General features: G+C 65.8%; 1 protein-coding gene across 4 annotated transcripts; it reads right to left on the bottom strand.

Annotated features, from left to right (window-relative positions):
• Positions 1 to 1,653: 1,653 nt before the first annotated feature.
• FGFR4 (fibroblast growth factor receptor 4) lies at positions 1,654 to 11,771 on the bottom strand. Of its 4 annotated transcripts, none has more exons than XM_012525736.4 (18): positions 11,668 to 11,771; positions 9,260 to 9,403; positions 8,397 to 8,660; positions 8,232 to 8,312; positions 7,953 to 8,119; positions 7,264 to 7,387; positions 6,568 to 6,758; positions 6,342 to 6,480; positions 5,846 to 6,039; positions 5,608 to 5,753; positions 5,371 to 5,492; positions 4,155 to 4,265; positions 3,874 to 4,064; positions 3,447 to 3,569; positions 3,257 to 3,327; positions 2,869 to 3,006; positions 2,460 to 2,565; positions 1,654 to 2,345 (listed from the first exon to the last, which is right to left on the bottom strand). In XM_012525736.4, exons 2-18 carry the CDS (start codon positions 9,348 to 9,350, stop codon positions 2,199 to 2,201), a joined length of 2,406 nt encoding a protein of 801 aa, XP_012381190.1. In that variant the 5' UTR covers positions 9,351 to 9,403; positions 11,668 to 11,771; the 3' UTR covers positions 1,654 to 2,198. The 4 variants fall into 4 exon arrangements, with proteins under 4 accessions (XP_012381190.1, XP_004460076.1, XP_058138744.1 ...); XM_004460019.5 differs by having other exon boundaries at positions 11,622 to 11,766; XM_058282761.2 differs by lacking the exon at positions 11,668 to 11,771 and adding an exon at positions 11,195 to 11,451.
• Between the last annotated feature and the right edge of the window lie 505 nt (positions 11,772 to 12,276).

The raw sequence follows: 12,276 nt of genomic DNA, 5'->3' as shown, positions 1-12,276 counted from the left end.
TGGGCTCCTGGAGGGGATGCGGGAAAGGGGTGCCTGGTTCCTCATTTCTTGTTCGTAGACACCTACTCTCCCGCCACCCCTTTCCTTCTCCGGGGGCAGGGTTCTGAGGCCCCTTGCCTTGCCCCACTCATGGCCGGGCCAGTGAAAGACCAAGTCATCGGCCAGGGACCTCCAAGGAGAGATGAAGTTGGGCAGTGGGGCTGAGTCAGAAAGTTGGGGGCACCAGGGAGCCAGTGGGGGTTCTTGTGTGCAGGAGCTGCACAAACCAAGAGCTGCATTTGGAAGCTCTCTGCAAGGTAATGGGAGGGAAACGGGTACCGGGGACCTTGGAGGGGACAGAGGAAGGCGCTAAGAGATGTTGCAAAGGACCACACACCAGTTCCCAGGGAAACGCTGACGCAGAACATGTCTGTGCCAGGTACACGCAAGGCCTAAACCCTCGGGGCACCTCGGGCCAGGAGCCTCGGGCACCGCCGCTGGACCCTGGCAGTGGCAGGACCTGTACCTCCTGGCCCCAAGCCCACTGTTCCTTCCACGCCAGGAGCAGCTACGGTTCCTGAGGCAGAGGATGTAGTCGGGGACCCCTGCCCCGTTTCTGGCCTGGTGCCTTCTCTGAGGTGGGGTGCCCTGGAGGAAGTGCAGTTGGGGAGGGCAGATGAGTTTGGGTCACGGTGAGTCAGACAGAGCCTGATGGAGCAGGGAAGGGGAGACCCAGAGAAGGGGCGAGAGGCACGGTCATGAGACGCCACTGTCTTCCAGGGCGGCCCCAGCCCCCAGATCGTATGCCCAGTTCCTTGCAACCCCTGTGTGTAATTTCAGCCACCACCCCCTGGGAGCTCCTGGGGGCAATCCCCTGGCTTCCGCGAGTGTCTGTCCTGGCTGGGCGGTGGTGTCCCAGGCCTGGGGCCTGCAGGCTTAGGGCAGGAGCATGCATCAAGCACGGCGCCAGGCACCCCAGGCTGGGTGCTGCCAGGTTCTGGGGCAAGGGAGCAGTGCTAACTGTCAGGGTGGAGCTGGGGAAGGTTCCAGGCTCAGGGTCCTGGAAAACCGATCCCCCTGAGAGGACGTCTGAGGAGAGAGCCGTGACGGCCTCCCCAGCAAAGGACCGAGTGGGCAGGGACAGCTGCAGCCCAGCCGGGTGGCTCCCAGCTGCTGCCCGGGAGGCTGGCCAGGGCGGGGGCGGGCACGGCCCCCACAGGCCCCCCGCCGGAGCCCGCGGAGCGTGGGAGCGGGCAGCAGCCCCGAGGCTGGGTTTCGGGCGCCCGCACTGCGTTCGCGGTCAGCTTGGCTAATGCCGAGCAGATGCGGGGAGGGAGGGGCCGCCAGCTCCCACGGGACGGCCCCAGCGCACGGTCGCACGCACGCATGCGCGAGGAGGGCACCGGAGCCCCGCCCCGAGGAGGGTGTGGTGTCAACCCCTCTGCCCATTAATAACGCGCGCGCACCCGTCACATACGCAAGATGGAGCTGGCAGGACAGACAGACCAGGCGGAGACAGGGCCATCTACCTCGGGGCAGCTGGCGGTGGACAGAAGCCTGGGGCTTGGCAGAGAGCCCTGGGTCTGTGGGGCCCGGTCCCTACTCCTGGCTTGGGAATCCCTGCATCCTCCTCCCGCTCCATCCGCCTCCGGGAAGACATCAGGCACACAGAAGTCTAGTTCCCCCAAAAAAATAATTTATAAAAAAGGCCATTTGCTTCTTTGTTTTTCGCAGGCTTCCAGCCTCGTGGCTAGGGGCACGCGGGCCAGTGCTCCTTCTTCCAAAATGCTGGGACAAGCAGCAGAGGGAGACATGGCACTCTGGTGGGAGGGTGTGGGAACGTAGGGGTCAGGACAGCTCTGCATCAGGCCCAGCCAACCCCTGGAAGGGGGACTGGGTGCCAAGGCCCAGGAGGTCACCAGCAGATCCCAAAAAACCCAGGCCGTGAGAACACTGCCGGGCCCCCACTGCAAGGCCAAGGGCAGGGCCTGGAGCCTGGGGGTTGAACTCGGGGTTGGGAACTCCAAGCCAGAGCAAAGAAGACTCAACTCAGGGTCCTTAGCACCAAAGACAGACCTCCCCGAAGTGGAACCGGCTATCTGGGACAGCAGAGGTCAGGGCCTGGGGCTGCCAAGGTCAAGGACTGCGCCAGGTTGTGGCTGAGTTGGGAGGTCCGAGGCTGCCAGCCAGCCGGCCCGCACCACCTCGCGGCCCTGCTCTCAAGTCTGCACGCCAGGGAAGGGAAAGGAGCTGGGCCCCTGCAGCAGGGGGTCGTGGCTGAAGACAGAGTCGCTGGAGGAGCAGGTGCTGCTGACGTCCTCACCGGCAGGGGAGTAGGGCCCGAAGGTCAGGCGGAGGTCGAGATACTGCGGGGGGACAGGATGCCACAGGTCCAGGTGGTCAGATAGGCTGAGGCCGGGGGGGCTGGGCGGAGGAGGGCAGTTTCGGGGGAGGTCCTGGGACAGGAAGGGGAGCAGCACCTCCTCGGAGACGGCTAGCAGCACCTTGTCCAGCGCCTCCACCAGCTGCTTGAAAGTGGGCCTCTGGGAGGGCGCAGCGTGCCAGCACTCACGCATCAGCCCGTACCTGGGACAGGCGGGCGGAGGTCAGGAGGGGCTTTGGGCCGCGGGGGAGGCAGGGCTGTGGGGTCCCCAGGAGAGGAAGTCACGGCCCCCGGGTGGGGGTTAGAGGAGCGGGCTGGGGGGCCTTTGAGCGGATGTGTGCAGAAGCCAGGTCAAGGCCACCAGGCTAGGCTGAGAGGGTGGGGGCAGGGGCGGGGGTGAGTTTACTGCTCTCCTCCCAGCCAACATGACCTACCCCAGAGTCAAAACCAAAGGCTAAGGTCCAGGCGGAGGAGGACTGGGAAGTGGGGGTGGGGTAGGGCCTCACAGTTCTGGGGGGCACTGCGGGGGCCGGTCCATGCGGTGCCCCTCCCGCAGCAGAGAGAAGAGCTCCTCCACCGGGATGCCAGGGTATGGGGAGCCCCCGAGGGTGAAGATCTCCCACAGCAGGATCCCGAACGACCACCTGGGGGCAAGGCCAGACTCAGCAGGGGGCAACTGTGCTCCCTGCTCCCGGGGGGGGGCTGGGAGGGGACCCTGCTTCACCACGGGAGATGGGAGCACGGGTCCCAGGTCAGATCGGAAGGAGCCCTGGAGTACAGAGCACCCAGGGCTGTGTGACCCTGGGCCAGTGCCTTGCCCTCTCTGTGCCATTAAATAGAGCTGAAAGCCTGCCAACAGGCAGACACCCCAGTCCCCCAGCTTCCAGGACTCACACATCACTCTGGTGTGTGTAGACACGGTCGAACAAGGCTTCAGGCGCCATCCACTTGACCGGCAGGCGGCCCTGGAGGGGAGAGGAAGGGGCATCGGGGTAACTAGCTGCCCGCCACCCCCAGGCCCTGCCCTGTCCTTACGCCTCCCCTCCCCCGCCGGTCCCCCCCAGCTCTGCCCAGCCTCCCTCACGTTGCTGGTTTTCTTGTAGTAGTCGATGTGATGGACGCCACGGGCCAGCCCAAAGTCAGCAATTTTCATCACATTGTCCTCTGTCACCAGCACGTTGCGGGCAGCCAGGTCCCGGTGGATGCACTGGGGGCGGGGAGCGGGGGAGAGGACGGGGACTTAGGCTCACTGAGACCCAAAGCCAGGAGCTGTGCACATACCACCCCACCCGTCTCACAGAGGAGGAAGGTGAGGCTTCCGCCGCCCGGCCTCAGGGCCCGCACCCTCTGCCCTGCAGGGCGTCTCCAGCGCCCTGCTGACGGGTTAGGTACGGGGGACATCCCGTGCCAGCTGTGTCCAGAGCAGGGAGGGGAGGCCTTGGGGCCGTTTAGAGGGGGTGATGGAGAGGGAGAGAGAGGGAGGAGCTGGGGGGTGGCCTCCTGCCGGCTACCTTCCGCGACTCCAGGTACTGCATGCCGCGGGCCACCTGGTAGGCGCAGGAGACCAGGGCGGGGAAGGGGAGCGGCCCCTCGCTGCTCCGAGGCCCGTCGGGGCTGAGGTCGGGGCCGGGAGGGCGCCGGGCGCGCAGGAACTCCCGCAGGTTCCCCTTGGCGGCGCACTCCACGATCACGTACAAAGGCCCTGCGGGGGCAAGGCCAGGCGGCGAGGGGGGCGACTGCGGCCGCGCTCGGCGCCCCGGCGCCCCGGGCCCCTGGCCTGCGCCCGACCCACCTTCCTGGGTGCAGACGCCGAGCAGGTTGATGATGTTCTTGTGTCGGCCGATCAGCTTCATCACCTCCATCTCCGAGACCAGGTCGGCCAAGTCCTTGTCGGAGGCGTTATCTGCAAGGGGCGCCGTGGCGGTGAGGGAGCGGCTTTCCGATCACACAGGGAGGCAGCACGGGCCGGGTGAGGCCTGGGGCTGAATCCCTGAGAGGCTGTGTGGCCTTGAGAAAGTCTCCTAACCTCTCTGAGCCTCTTGTGGGAAATGGGACGGCGAACCGTGCCCTACCTCTCCCGGCAGTTCCAAGGATCTAAAAGAGGTGGGCCTTCCTGTGCGTAGGCCCAGAAAACAGGAGAGAGTGGGGAGCCCCAAACAGGAAGGCGGCTTCGTCGGGAGGAGTTGGCCTTGGTCCCTGAACGGGGCGAGAGCTCCTGGGGGCGGGAAGCAGGCTGGCGCCCTGAGGTCTGACCAGGCCCTGGCGTCCATCTGGCCTGCGAACTCAGGGAGCTGCCAGCGGGGGCCCGGCTCGGGGAGGCTGGGGAAAAGGCCGTGGACCGAGGGCCGGGGCCCTGGGCCAGACGTTTGCCTCCCCCTCCCCGGGGCTCGGACCTCGCTCTGCACATTTCTCAATCCCTGCCTCCCAGCGCGGGCCAGGTGGTCCCAGCTGTGCAGAGAGGACGGAGGGGGCAGGACAGCGGCCTGGAGCGCGCCTGCCAAGGGAGCCGGGGGACAAGAGGCCCCGAGGCGCAGGGCCCTTAGATTGTCCTGCGGAGTTCCCTGGGGCTTGCGGGGGTCTGAGATGGAATTTACGCAGCGGAGCTGTCCTCCCAGGGGGGCGGACACGGCGGACAGACTGAGGGTCCCCGGGGGATGAGGCGGAAGACTCGTGAGGCCGAAAGATGGGAGAATGGGGCCCATGTGGGGCCACAGCTGAGGGCGGCTAGAACCCGTCACCCCCAACCTTCTCAGTCCTCACCCCGTAATAGTCCAGGCAGGCTTCCCGAGCCCTGCCGACGCTCCGGGAGCCTCGGGCTGGGAGGTAGGGGCTATTAGCTATCCCAGGTCCCATGCGAGGAAACCGAGGCTCCGAAGGGACTTGGCCAGGGTCAGTAGCAGAGCTGGCCCCCACGTGTCGCCCTCACGCCCCCAAGTGTCAGCCGGTAGCCCCAGGAGCCCCTTCCGCCCGTCCTAGCGCCCGGCGCCCCCGCAGGCCGCCACACCCACCTTTGAGCATTTTGACGGCCACCGTGCTGGCGCGGTCAGGCTGGGCGGGGTCCACGCCGAAGGCCTCGGCCCGCACCACCTGCCCAAAGCAGCCCTCGCCCAGAGGCTTCCCCAGCACCAGCCTGGAGAGCAAGGAAGCCGAGACCTGAACGCAGACGCCTCCGCCTCCCGCCCGCACGGGGCCGGGTCCCCCCCGGGTGGAGCCCGCAACCCCAACCCCGCTCCCGCTCAGCCTACCTGTCTCGGGGAAACTCCCACAGCGGGTCCAGAGGGAGGTCCAGACTCACGAGACCAGCCAGCAAGGGGGGGCCGCTGGAGGACAGGCGGACGCCCCGCACCAGGGACGAGCTCGACTTGCCCGAGGAGCCGGACTCCAAGGAGAACTGCAAAAGGGGGCAGGCAGACCGCGCTCGCCGGCGTCGGGCTGCGGCGGGAAGGCAGGCTGAGGGTCCCTCGGGGGCACCGGGCACGGTACCTGTCGGGCCAGGGGGAAGCGGGACAGCTTCTGCACGGCGGCGGGCTGGCGCGGGGCCCGGCCGTGGAGCACCTGCCGGCGATAGAGCCCCGCCAGCAGCAGGAACACCGCCAGGGCCAGGGCGCCCGACACGTAGAGGATGACGTCCGTGTACCTGGCCTCGGGCGCCGCCGCCGTCCACACGAGGTCCTCCTCTGCCCCCGCGGGTGGACACGCACACAGACAGACAAACTGAGTGATCGGCGGCCAGACCAGCCTGCCCCATCCCTGTGAACCCAGACGCTCCCAGCTCCCAGCACACAGGCGCACGCGCACACAGCGAAAGCTACACCTCTACCCTGCGGGCACTGGACGTGCGCAGAGGGATCGCCACGGAGAGAATCCAACCCAAGATGACACACGCCGCGTCCGAAACCCAGACCCCACATGCCAGATCCCGCTGCCCTGCAGAGCAGCCTTTCCTTGCCCCCCACCCGCCAGCCCCCCAGGGGCCCACCTGGCAGCACCGTGAGCCAGGCCGACTGGTAGGACAGGCCGATGGAGTTGCCCGCCAGGCAGGTGTACTCGCCTGCGTCCTCGGCCGACACGTTCCGCAGGTACAGGACCTCCACCTCTGAGCTATTGATATCTGCCGTCTGGGAGCGGGGGACACACTTCAGGCGTGACCCCGTGGCCGGCAGGGGAGCCAGGGGCACGCCCAGGGTGGGGGGGGGGAGCTGGACCTTCAGGACTTGCACGTAGGGGAAGCCGTCTGCCCCGAAGCTGCTGCCGTTGATGACAATGTGTTTCAGCCACTGGATGTGGGGCTGCGCGTCGCTGTACACCTTGCACAGCAGTTCCACATCGCTGCCCGCGACGGCGGTGGTGTTGGCCGGGAGCCCTGCCTGCAGGATGGGCCGGTGCGGGGACCGCTCTGGGGGCCGGGCCGGGCCGTCAGCCCTGACCAGTGGCATCCACGGAGGCACCCGTTCCCCTCCCTCCAGCCTCCCCCGAATGACTGGAGGGACCTTTCCGGCAGGCAGCTCAGATCTCCTCCACCCCCTTGCTTAAAGCTTCCATGGCTCCCCAGTGCCCTGGAGGGAAAGGCCAACTTCTCCGCCTGGCATTTAAACCGCCCCCACCCCCCACGGCCTGGCTCCCCTCTTAGACACCATACCCCTCCTCGCCAATGCGCCGCGCTCTTCACGCTGGGTGCCTGCCCTCAGCCTGCGCCCGATACCTTTCTCAGCAGACTCCCGCTCCTCAAGCCCGCACTGCCCACTGCGCTTCCCTCTGACCCATCTGGCCACTCTCAGTTGCGTGAATCAGCGAAGGCTGAGTCCATCGCACCTGCCAAATTGGGTCCTACCTGAGGGCAGGACTGAGCCCGAGTCAGGCCTCCAGCCACTCTCGGCTGTCTCCCCTGCCCGTCCGCTCACCCAGCACATCCAGCAGGTAGCTGTAGCGGATGCTGCCCACGGAGTTCTCCACGAGGCAGGTGTACGTGCCGCGGTCTGAAGGCACCACGCTTTCCATCACCAGGCTCCAGTGCTGGTGGCGCAGCTGGGGGCAGGGGAAGTGTCCAGAGGGGCCACGGGACCAGGCACATCCGGGGCATGGGGAGGCTAGATCCTGCCCACCGGGCTCTTCTCTAGCTCTCCAGGCCCAGCCAGGCCAAGGCCAGGGACCTTGAAACAAAGGGGTCGGCTCCAAGAACTCAGGGCCCTGGGTTTGAGTCTTTTTGAGTTTTCTCTCTCCCTCACTGTGCAATCTTGAGCCAGTCTTTGACCTCTCTGATCCTCAGCTTCCTCACGAGAATCTGGAGCCAACCCTTCGGGGTCTCATTAAGAGAACGAGAGCTGGGAAAGCTTCTTGGTACCCATCAGTCAGTGCTTCTTTCCCTTTTACAAATGGAAGTCACCAAGGCTGAGAGGTTAAGCCACTCGCCAGTGAGTGGCAGAAGGGAAACTTGAATTCAGGGCTCCGGTCCACTGTCTTGGGCTCTTTCTGGGGCCCTGCAGCTGCCTTCGCCATTAGAGAAGGCACTGTAGGTGAGTTGTAGGTATGAGGGGTGCAGGCGGGGGGATGGAAATGAGGGCGCAGGTGCTCTTGGGAGGTGGAGGCTCACCCGAATGCCTCCAATGCGCTGCTCCCCATGGAAGTCCTCTCCATCCTTGAGCCAGCGGATGGTGGGCGTGGGGTTGCCCGCAGCCGGGCAGCGGAACTTGACAGTGTTCCCTGCTGGCACCGCGTGCAGTTTCTTCTCCATGCGCTGGGGATGCGTCCAGTAGGGCGCTGGAAGGGAGGGACGGGAGGGCATAGGGTCCCCAGGACGGCCACCTGCAGCCGCCCACACCGTGATCAGGTGGGGCGGGGGAGACCTAAGTCCTTGGGGTCTCGTACCAACCTTGCTGGGGGTACTCGTGCCCATCCGAGAGCCCCCTGAGGGCGCTCGGGTCCTCATCGTCATTGCTGGAGGTCAAGGGGTCTAGGTCAGGGACAGAGGGGGGTGTCTGAGGTCCAGGAGAGGGGGTGCACCTCTTACCAGCCCTCTTACCCCAGACCCTCTTACCAGCCACAACCAGGGTGAGATTGTGTAGGAGCAGCATGGAGCCTCGTGCCAGGCAGAGGTAGCGGCCAGCATCCTTGGGGAGGAAGCTGGCAATCTCCAAACGGCCCCTCCAGCTCCGAACCCGGCCGGCAGCTGCCAGGCGGACGCCCTCGTGGTACCAGTGGCCGCCACGCTCGGCCCGCCCACAGCAGAGGCGCACGGGCTGTCCGAGGGCCACGGTCAGCTCCTGCTCCTGCCGCTCGGGGCCAGGGGCCAGGCAGGGCTCTGTGGGTCAAGGGCAGAGGTCAGAGAGCCCCACGGTCCCGGCGGAGCCAGCACGGAGAACATGCGGCCCACGCAGGACCCCCAGGCGCCCCCGCAACGCGAGTGCGCACGCGCACACAGCCGCATGCTGCAGATGCCGCGGACGCCGCGCGCAGGGCCAACGCCACGCCTCCGGGGCCACGTCACTCCCACACCGCACATCCCACGCATGCTGGGCATGCCTCTGACCCAGACACGCCCGCGGCACAGGCCGGAGGTGCCCCACGCGGGGCCCATCACGCTCACACTGCGTCTAGCACGCGTGCCACCTGGGCCTCCCAAGCCCTCTGCGTCGAGCACACACACAGTACACCCTCAGCCAAGGGGCTCACCACCAGCTCGCAGCGCTTCCCCCTGCAAAGCCAGGCCTCTCTCTCGGACACAGAGATAGGTGGGCACTTGCTGGGAGCCAGATACCGAGTCTCAGCGCCTGGGTCCTGCCCTGCTGCCGCCCCCCCCCGCAGGGCCGGGCCAGGATCCTCCCTGACTACCTCAGCCAGCCGCCCCCTCCTGCTGTTTCCACCCCCAGCCGCCCTCTCCCACTCAGGGGGCCGTCATACCCAGCTCCACTTCCTCAGAGGCTTCCAAGGACAAGGCTGGGGCCCTGGGCGCCCCCAGCAGGAGCCCCAGCAGGGCCAACAGCAGCTGCATCTCCTTCCTGTGGCTCACCAGGGCCTGGGATGGCTTTCCCACAGACGGCCTTCCTGAAACAGGGAAGGAGAAAAGCTCCTGCCACTCGCCCGCCTGGACCAGCATATCCCCTCCGATTTGCAGAGGAGGAAACTGAGGCCGAACATGGTCATCAGATTTGGCCCTCCGGCCAGGCAGAGACTAGAACCGTCTCTGCTATGGCCAGAGCTCACAGGCCTCTCCACCTCAGGGTGGGCAGGGGGTGGGCTTCCTGCTCTCCTCTGGGTCCTGCTGAGACCTTGGCAGGAGTTCATAGAAAAGGGCAGTTGGGGGGGGGGTGGTTCTTTCCTTGGAGGGACGCAGAGAACAGAGGCACATCTTCCGCTCACTCTCAGCACACATAATTTATTTTTTGCTGAATCAATGAATTCACTGCTGAAGAGCAAAAAAAACAAAAAAAAACCTCTGAAATATAGTTTCAGGCCAAACTTCAGTCTTTGGCAGTTATCTGATCGGACCCCCAAGCCTGTGACACTGCTGACATTTCTGGGACCTGCTTTGGATACCTCCAGTGGCAGCACACTCTGTGTCAAGCAGCAAGTCTTCCTTATTTGAACCAGAGTTGTCCCGCTCATATACCACCCCCCCATAACTCCATCTGCGGCAACACGGGGTTTTGTGAAGAATGCAGACTCTAGTGTCAGACAGAGCCAATTTCAAATCCTGACTCTCTGCAATCTGCAAGTCTCTCTCCCTCTCTGGGCCACTTTCTTCCCAGGACTGCTTTGAAAACAAAAGAGAGAATGTGTGTAGGGGCTGGTTCCACAGGACATCGAGGTTCCCCACCCCAGGTCTGCTGGATGCACCCTCCCCATCCAGGTGACTCTCTCCCAGATGTCACCAGAGCTGGTGTGCCCTCCAAAAGGAACACTGAGGCTGTTGGGGCAGGGGAAGGGGCTGACCACCAAAGGCCCAGGACTGGGTAACAGCCAGGGGCATCGGTGGCTCTGGCTCTTCCTTGCCCAGGGAGCTCAGCCCTCCCTCTTCTCAGCCACTGTTCCTCATCCAGCTCCAGGTCAGGGGCAGGGGACATTCAGCTTGTCCCCATCAAAAACAGCATCTCTCCCTTCAAATGATCCCTGGATGGTCCCTGCAGTAAACTGCCCGATCACCGGGGTCAGCAGCTGGGCCATCACCCCCACTCCTTCCCGAGGACCCCACATTTGGCCCACGTTGTCTCTTCAGTCCTTTTCCTGTCCCTCCCCATTCCCTGTCCTGACCTAGGGCAGGTCACGGTCTTCTCTCCCACGTGGGCCTTTGCAAACATTTCCTCCCAGGGCTCTTCAGCCTCCACCCTCTCTAAAAACTACAAGTAGACATGTCACCCTCCTGCCTAGGAGCCCTTAATGGCTACCTGTGTCCTGCAGGATCAAGTCCACGCTGCTTATCCAGCATCCCAGGCCACCCTCCCTGCCCTTCTCGCTCATCTCTGCTCTCACTGCCCATTCAGGAGCACTGAAAGCGTGGGCTTCCAAAACTGGACACGCCTGCTCTCCTGCCCCACGCCTCCTCCACTTGGCTCAGACTCAGATGCCACTGTCCCTGTGCTCCCTCCCCTCCTCTGAATAAGCCCCCTCTCCACCTTCCCTTTGCACGGAGGACAAAGGGCGGGAGGAGAGGGGAGAGGCGTGGGGATTTCGTTCCCATTCTCACTTCCCTGACCTCGGAATCTCGGGGCCCTTGGCCGGCTCACCCGCGGCCGCTGACCGCGGGCCCAATGCAGTGAGGGCGGCCGGCACGAGCGGAGAAGGAACCAACTCTAGCATCAGGCAGTCCCGGGTTCTCCTCCCGCCTCCGGCACTCACGCGCTGGGGGACACTAGGCAAGCCGCTGCACCACTCGGAGCCTCAGCTTTCTCATCGCTGTGCCGGGCACGCAGACGGTCCAGCAGCCCCCGGACGAGCGCGTCCGTCCTCCCCCACGCTACCGGGCCACCCTAGGGGAAGGGGCGGGCCAGTGCTTCCCGAGGGGGAGCAGCATTAGGCCGGCCCGCCCGCCCCCGCCGCGGTAGGCAATGAGTAACCAGCTCCGAGGCCAGGGTGCTCTTTGGACAGAGCGGGACAAAAGGCCCTGTGTGCGCCGCGGGTTACTGATTTACCGCCCCCCTCTACCACCCCGCCAGGCGGACGCCCGGGTCCGCTGGGCTGGGAGGGGGCGCCCCTGGAGCCCCGCCGCCGCTCGCCCCCTGGCGGCTGGGAGCGCAGCCCGGGCCGGCCCAGGGTCCCGGCTCACCTCGGGCCTCGGTGGCTCCGCTCCCGGCACCAGGGTTCGGGCTCACCCGGCCACTCCGCGGCCCCGACCCCGCGCCCGGCTGGGCCCGCAGACTCAGCCCGGGGCTGCAGAGCCAAAACTGCACCCGCTGTAGCCGCGTGGCCGCGGGCGGCCCAGAGCCCCGCCCCCGGCCCCGCCCACCCGGCCCCGCCCCGCCCCGCCCGGACCAGCTCTGCCCTGACAGCGGCCCCGCCCACCTCGGGCCCCGCCCACCTCGGGCCCCGCCCCGCTCAGGCCCGGGCTGCGCACTCGCTGGCCGCGGCGAGCCGCACTGGGCCCGCCCAATCCCAAGGCCCCGCCCCAGCCTGCGGCCCGCCCCCTCAGGCTCCGCCTCTTTCGCGGCCCTTCCAAGTTCGAGGCTGCTTCTCCAGCCCGCTAGACCCTCTGCCCTTCTCCCCGCAGTCCCGGCCCGCCCGCCTTAAGCAGACCTTGGCCCAGCCTGGCTCCATGTCTTCTGCGCTTTCGCCGTGGAGCGCATAAGAGACGGGTCCCCGTCCCCAAATTCCTTCTCAGCGCATATTTAAAAGACAAATCTATCAATCACCCCATCACAATTTCCAATGGCATCTATAAAGATGGCAAGCTCTATAAAGATGGCAAGACCTGGCCCCTGCTC

Source organism: Dasypus novemcinctus, chromosome 2, assembly GCF_030445035.2.
Source record: "Dasypus novemcinctus isolate mDasNov1 chromosome 2, mDasNov1.1.hap2, whole genome shotgun sequence".
Classification (NCBI taxonomy): Eukaryota; Metazoa; Chordata; class Mammalia; order Cingulata; family Dasypodidae; genus Dasypus; species Dasypus novemcinctus.
This window is presented reverse-complemented; position numbering and strand designations above follow the sequence as displayed.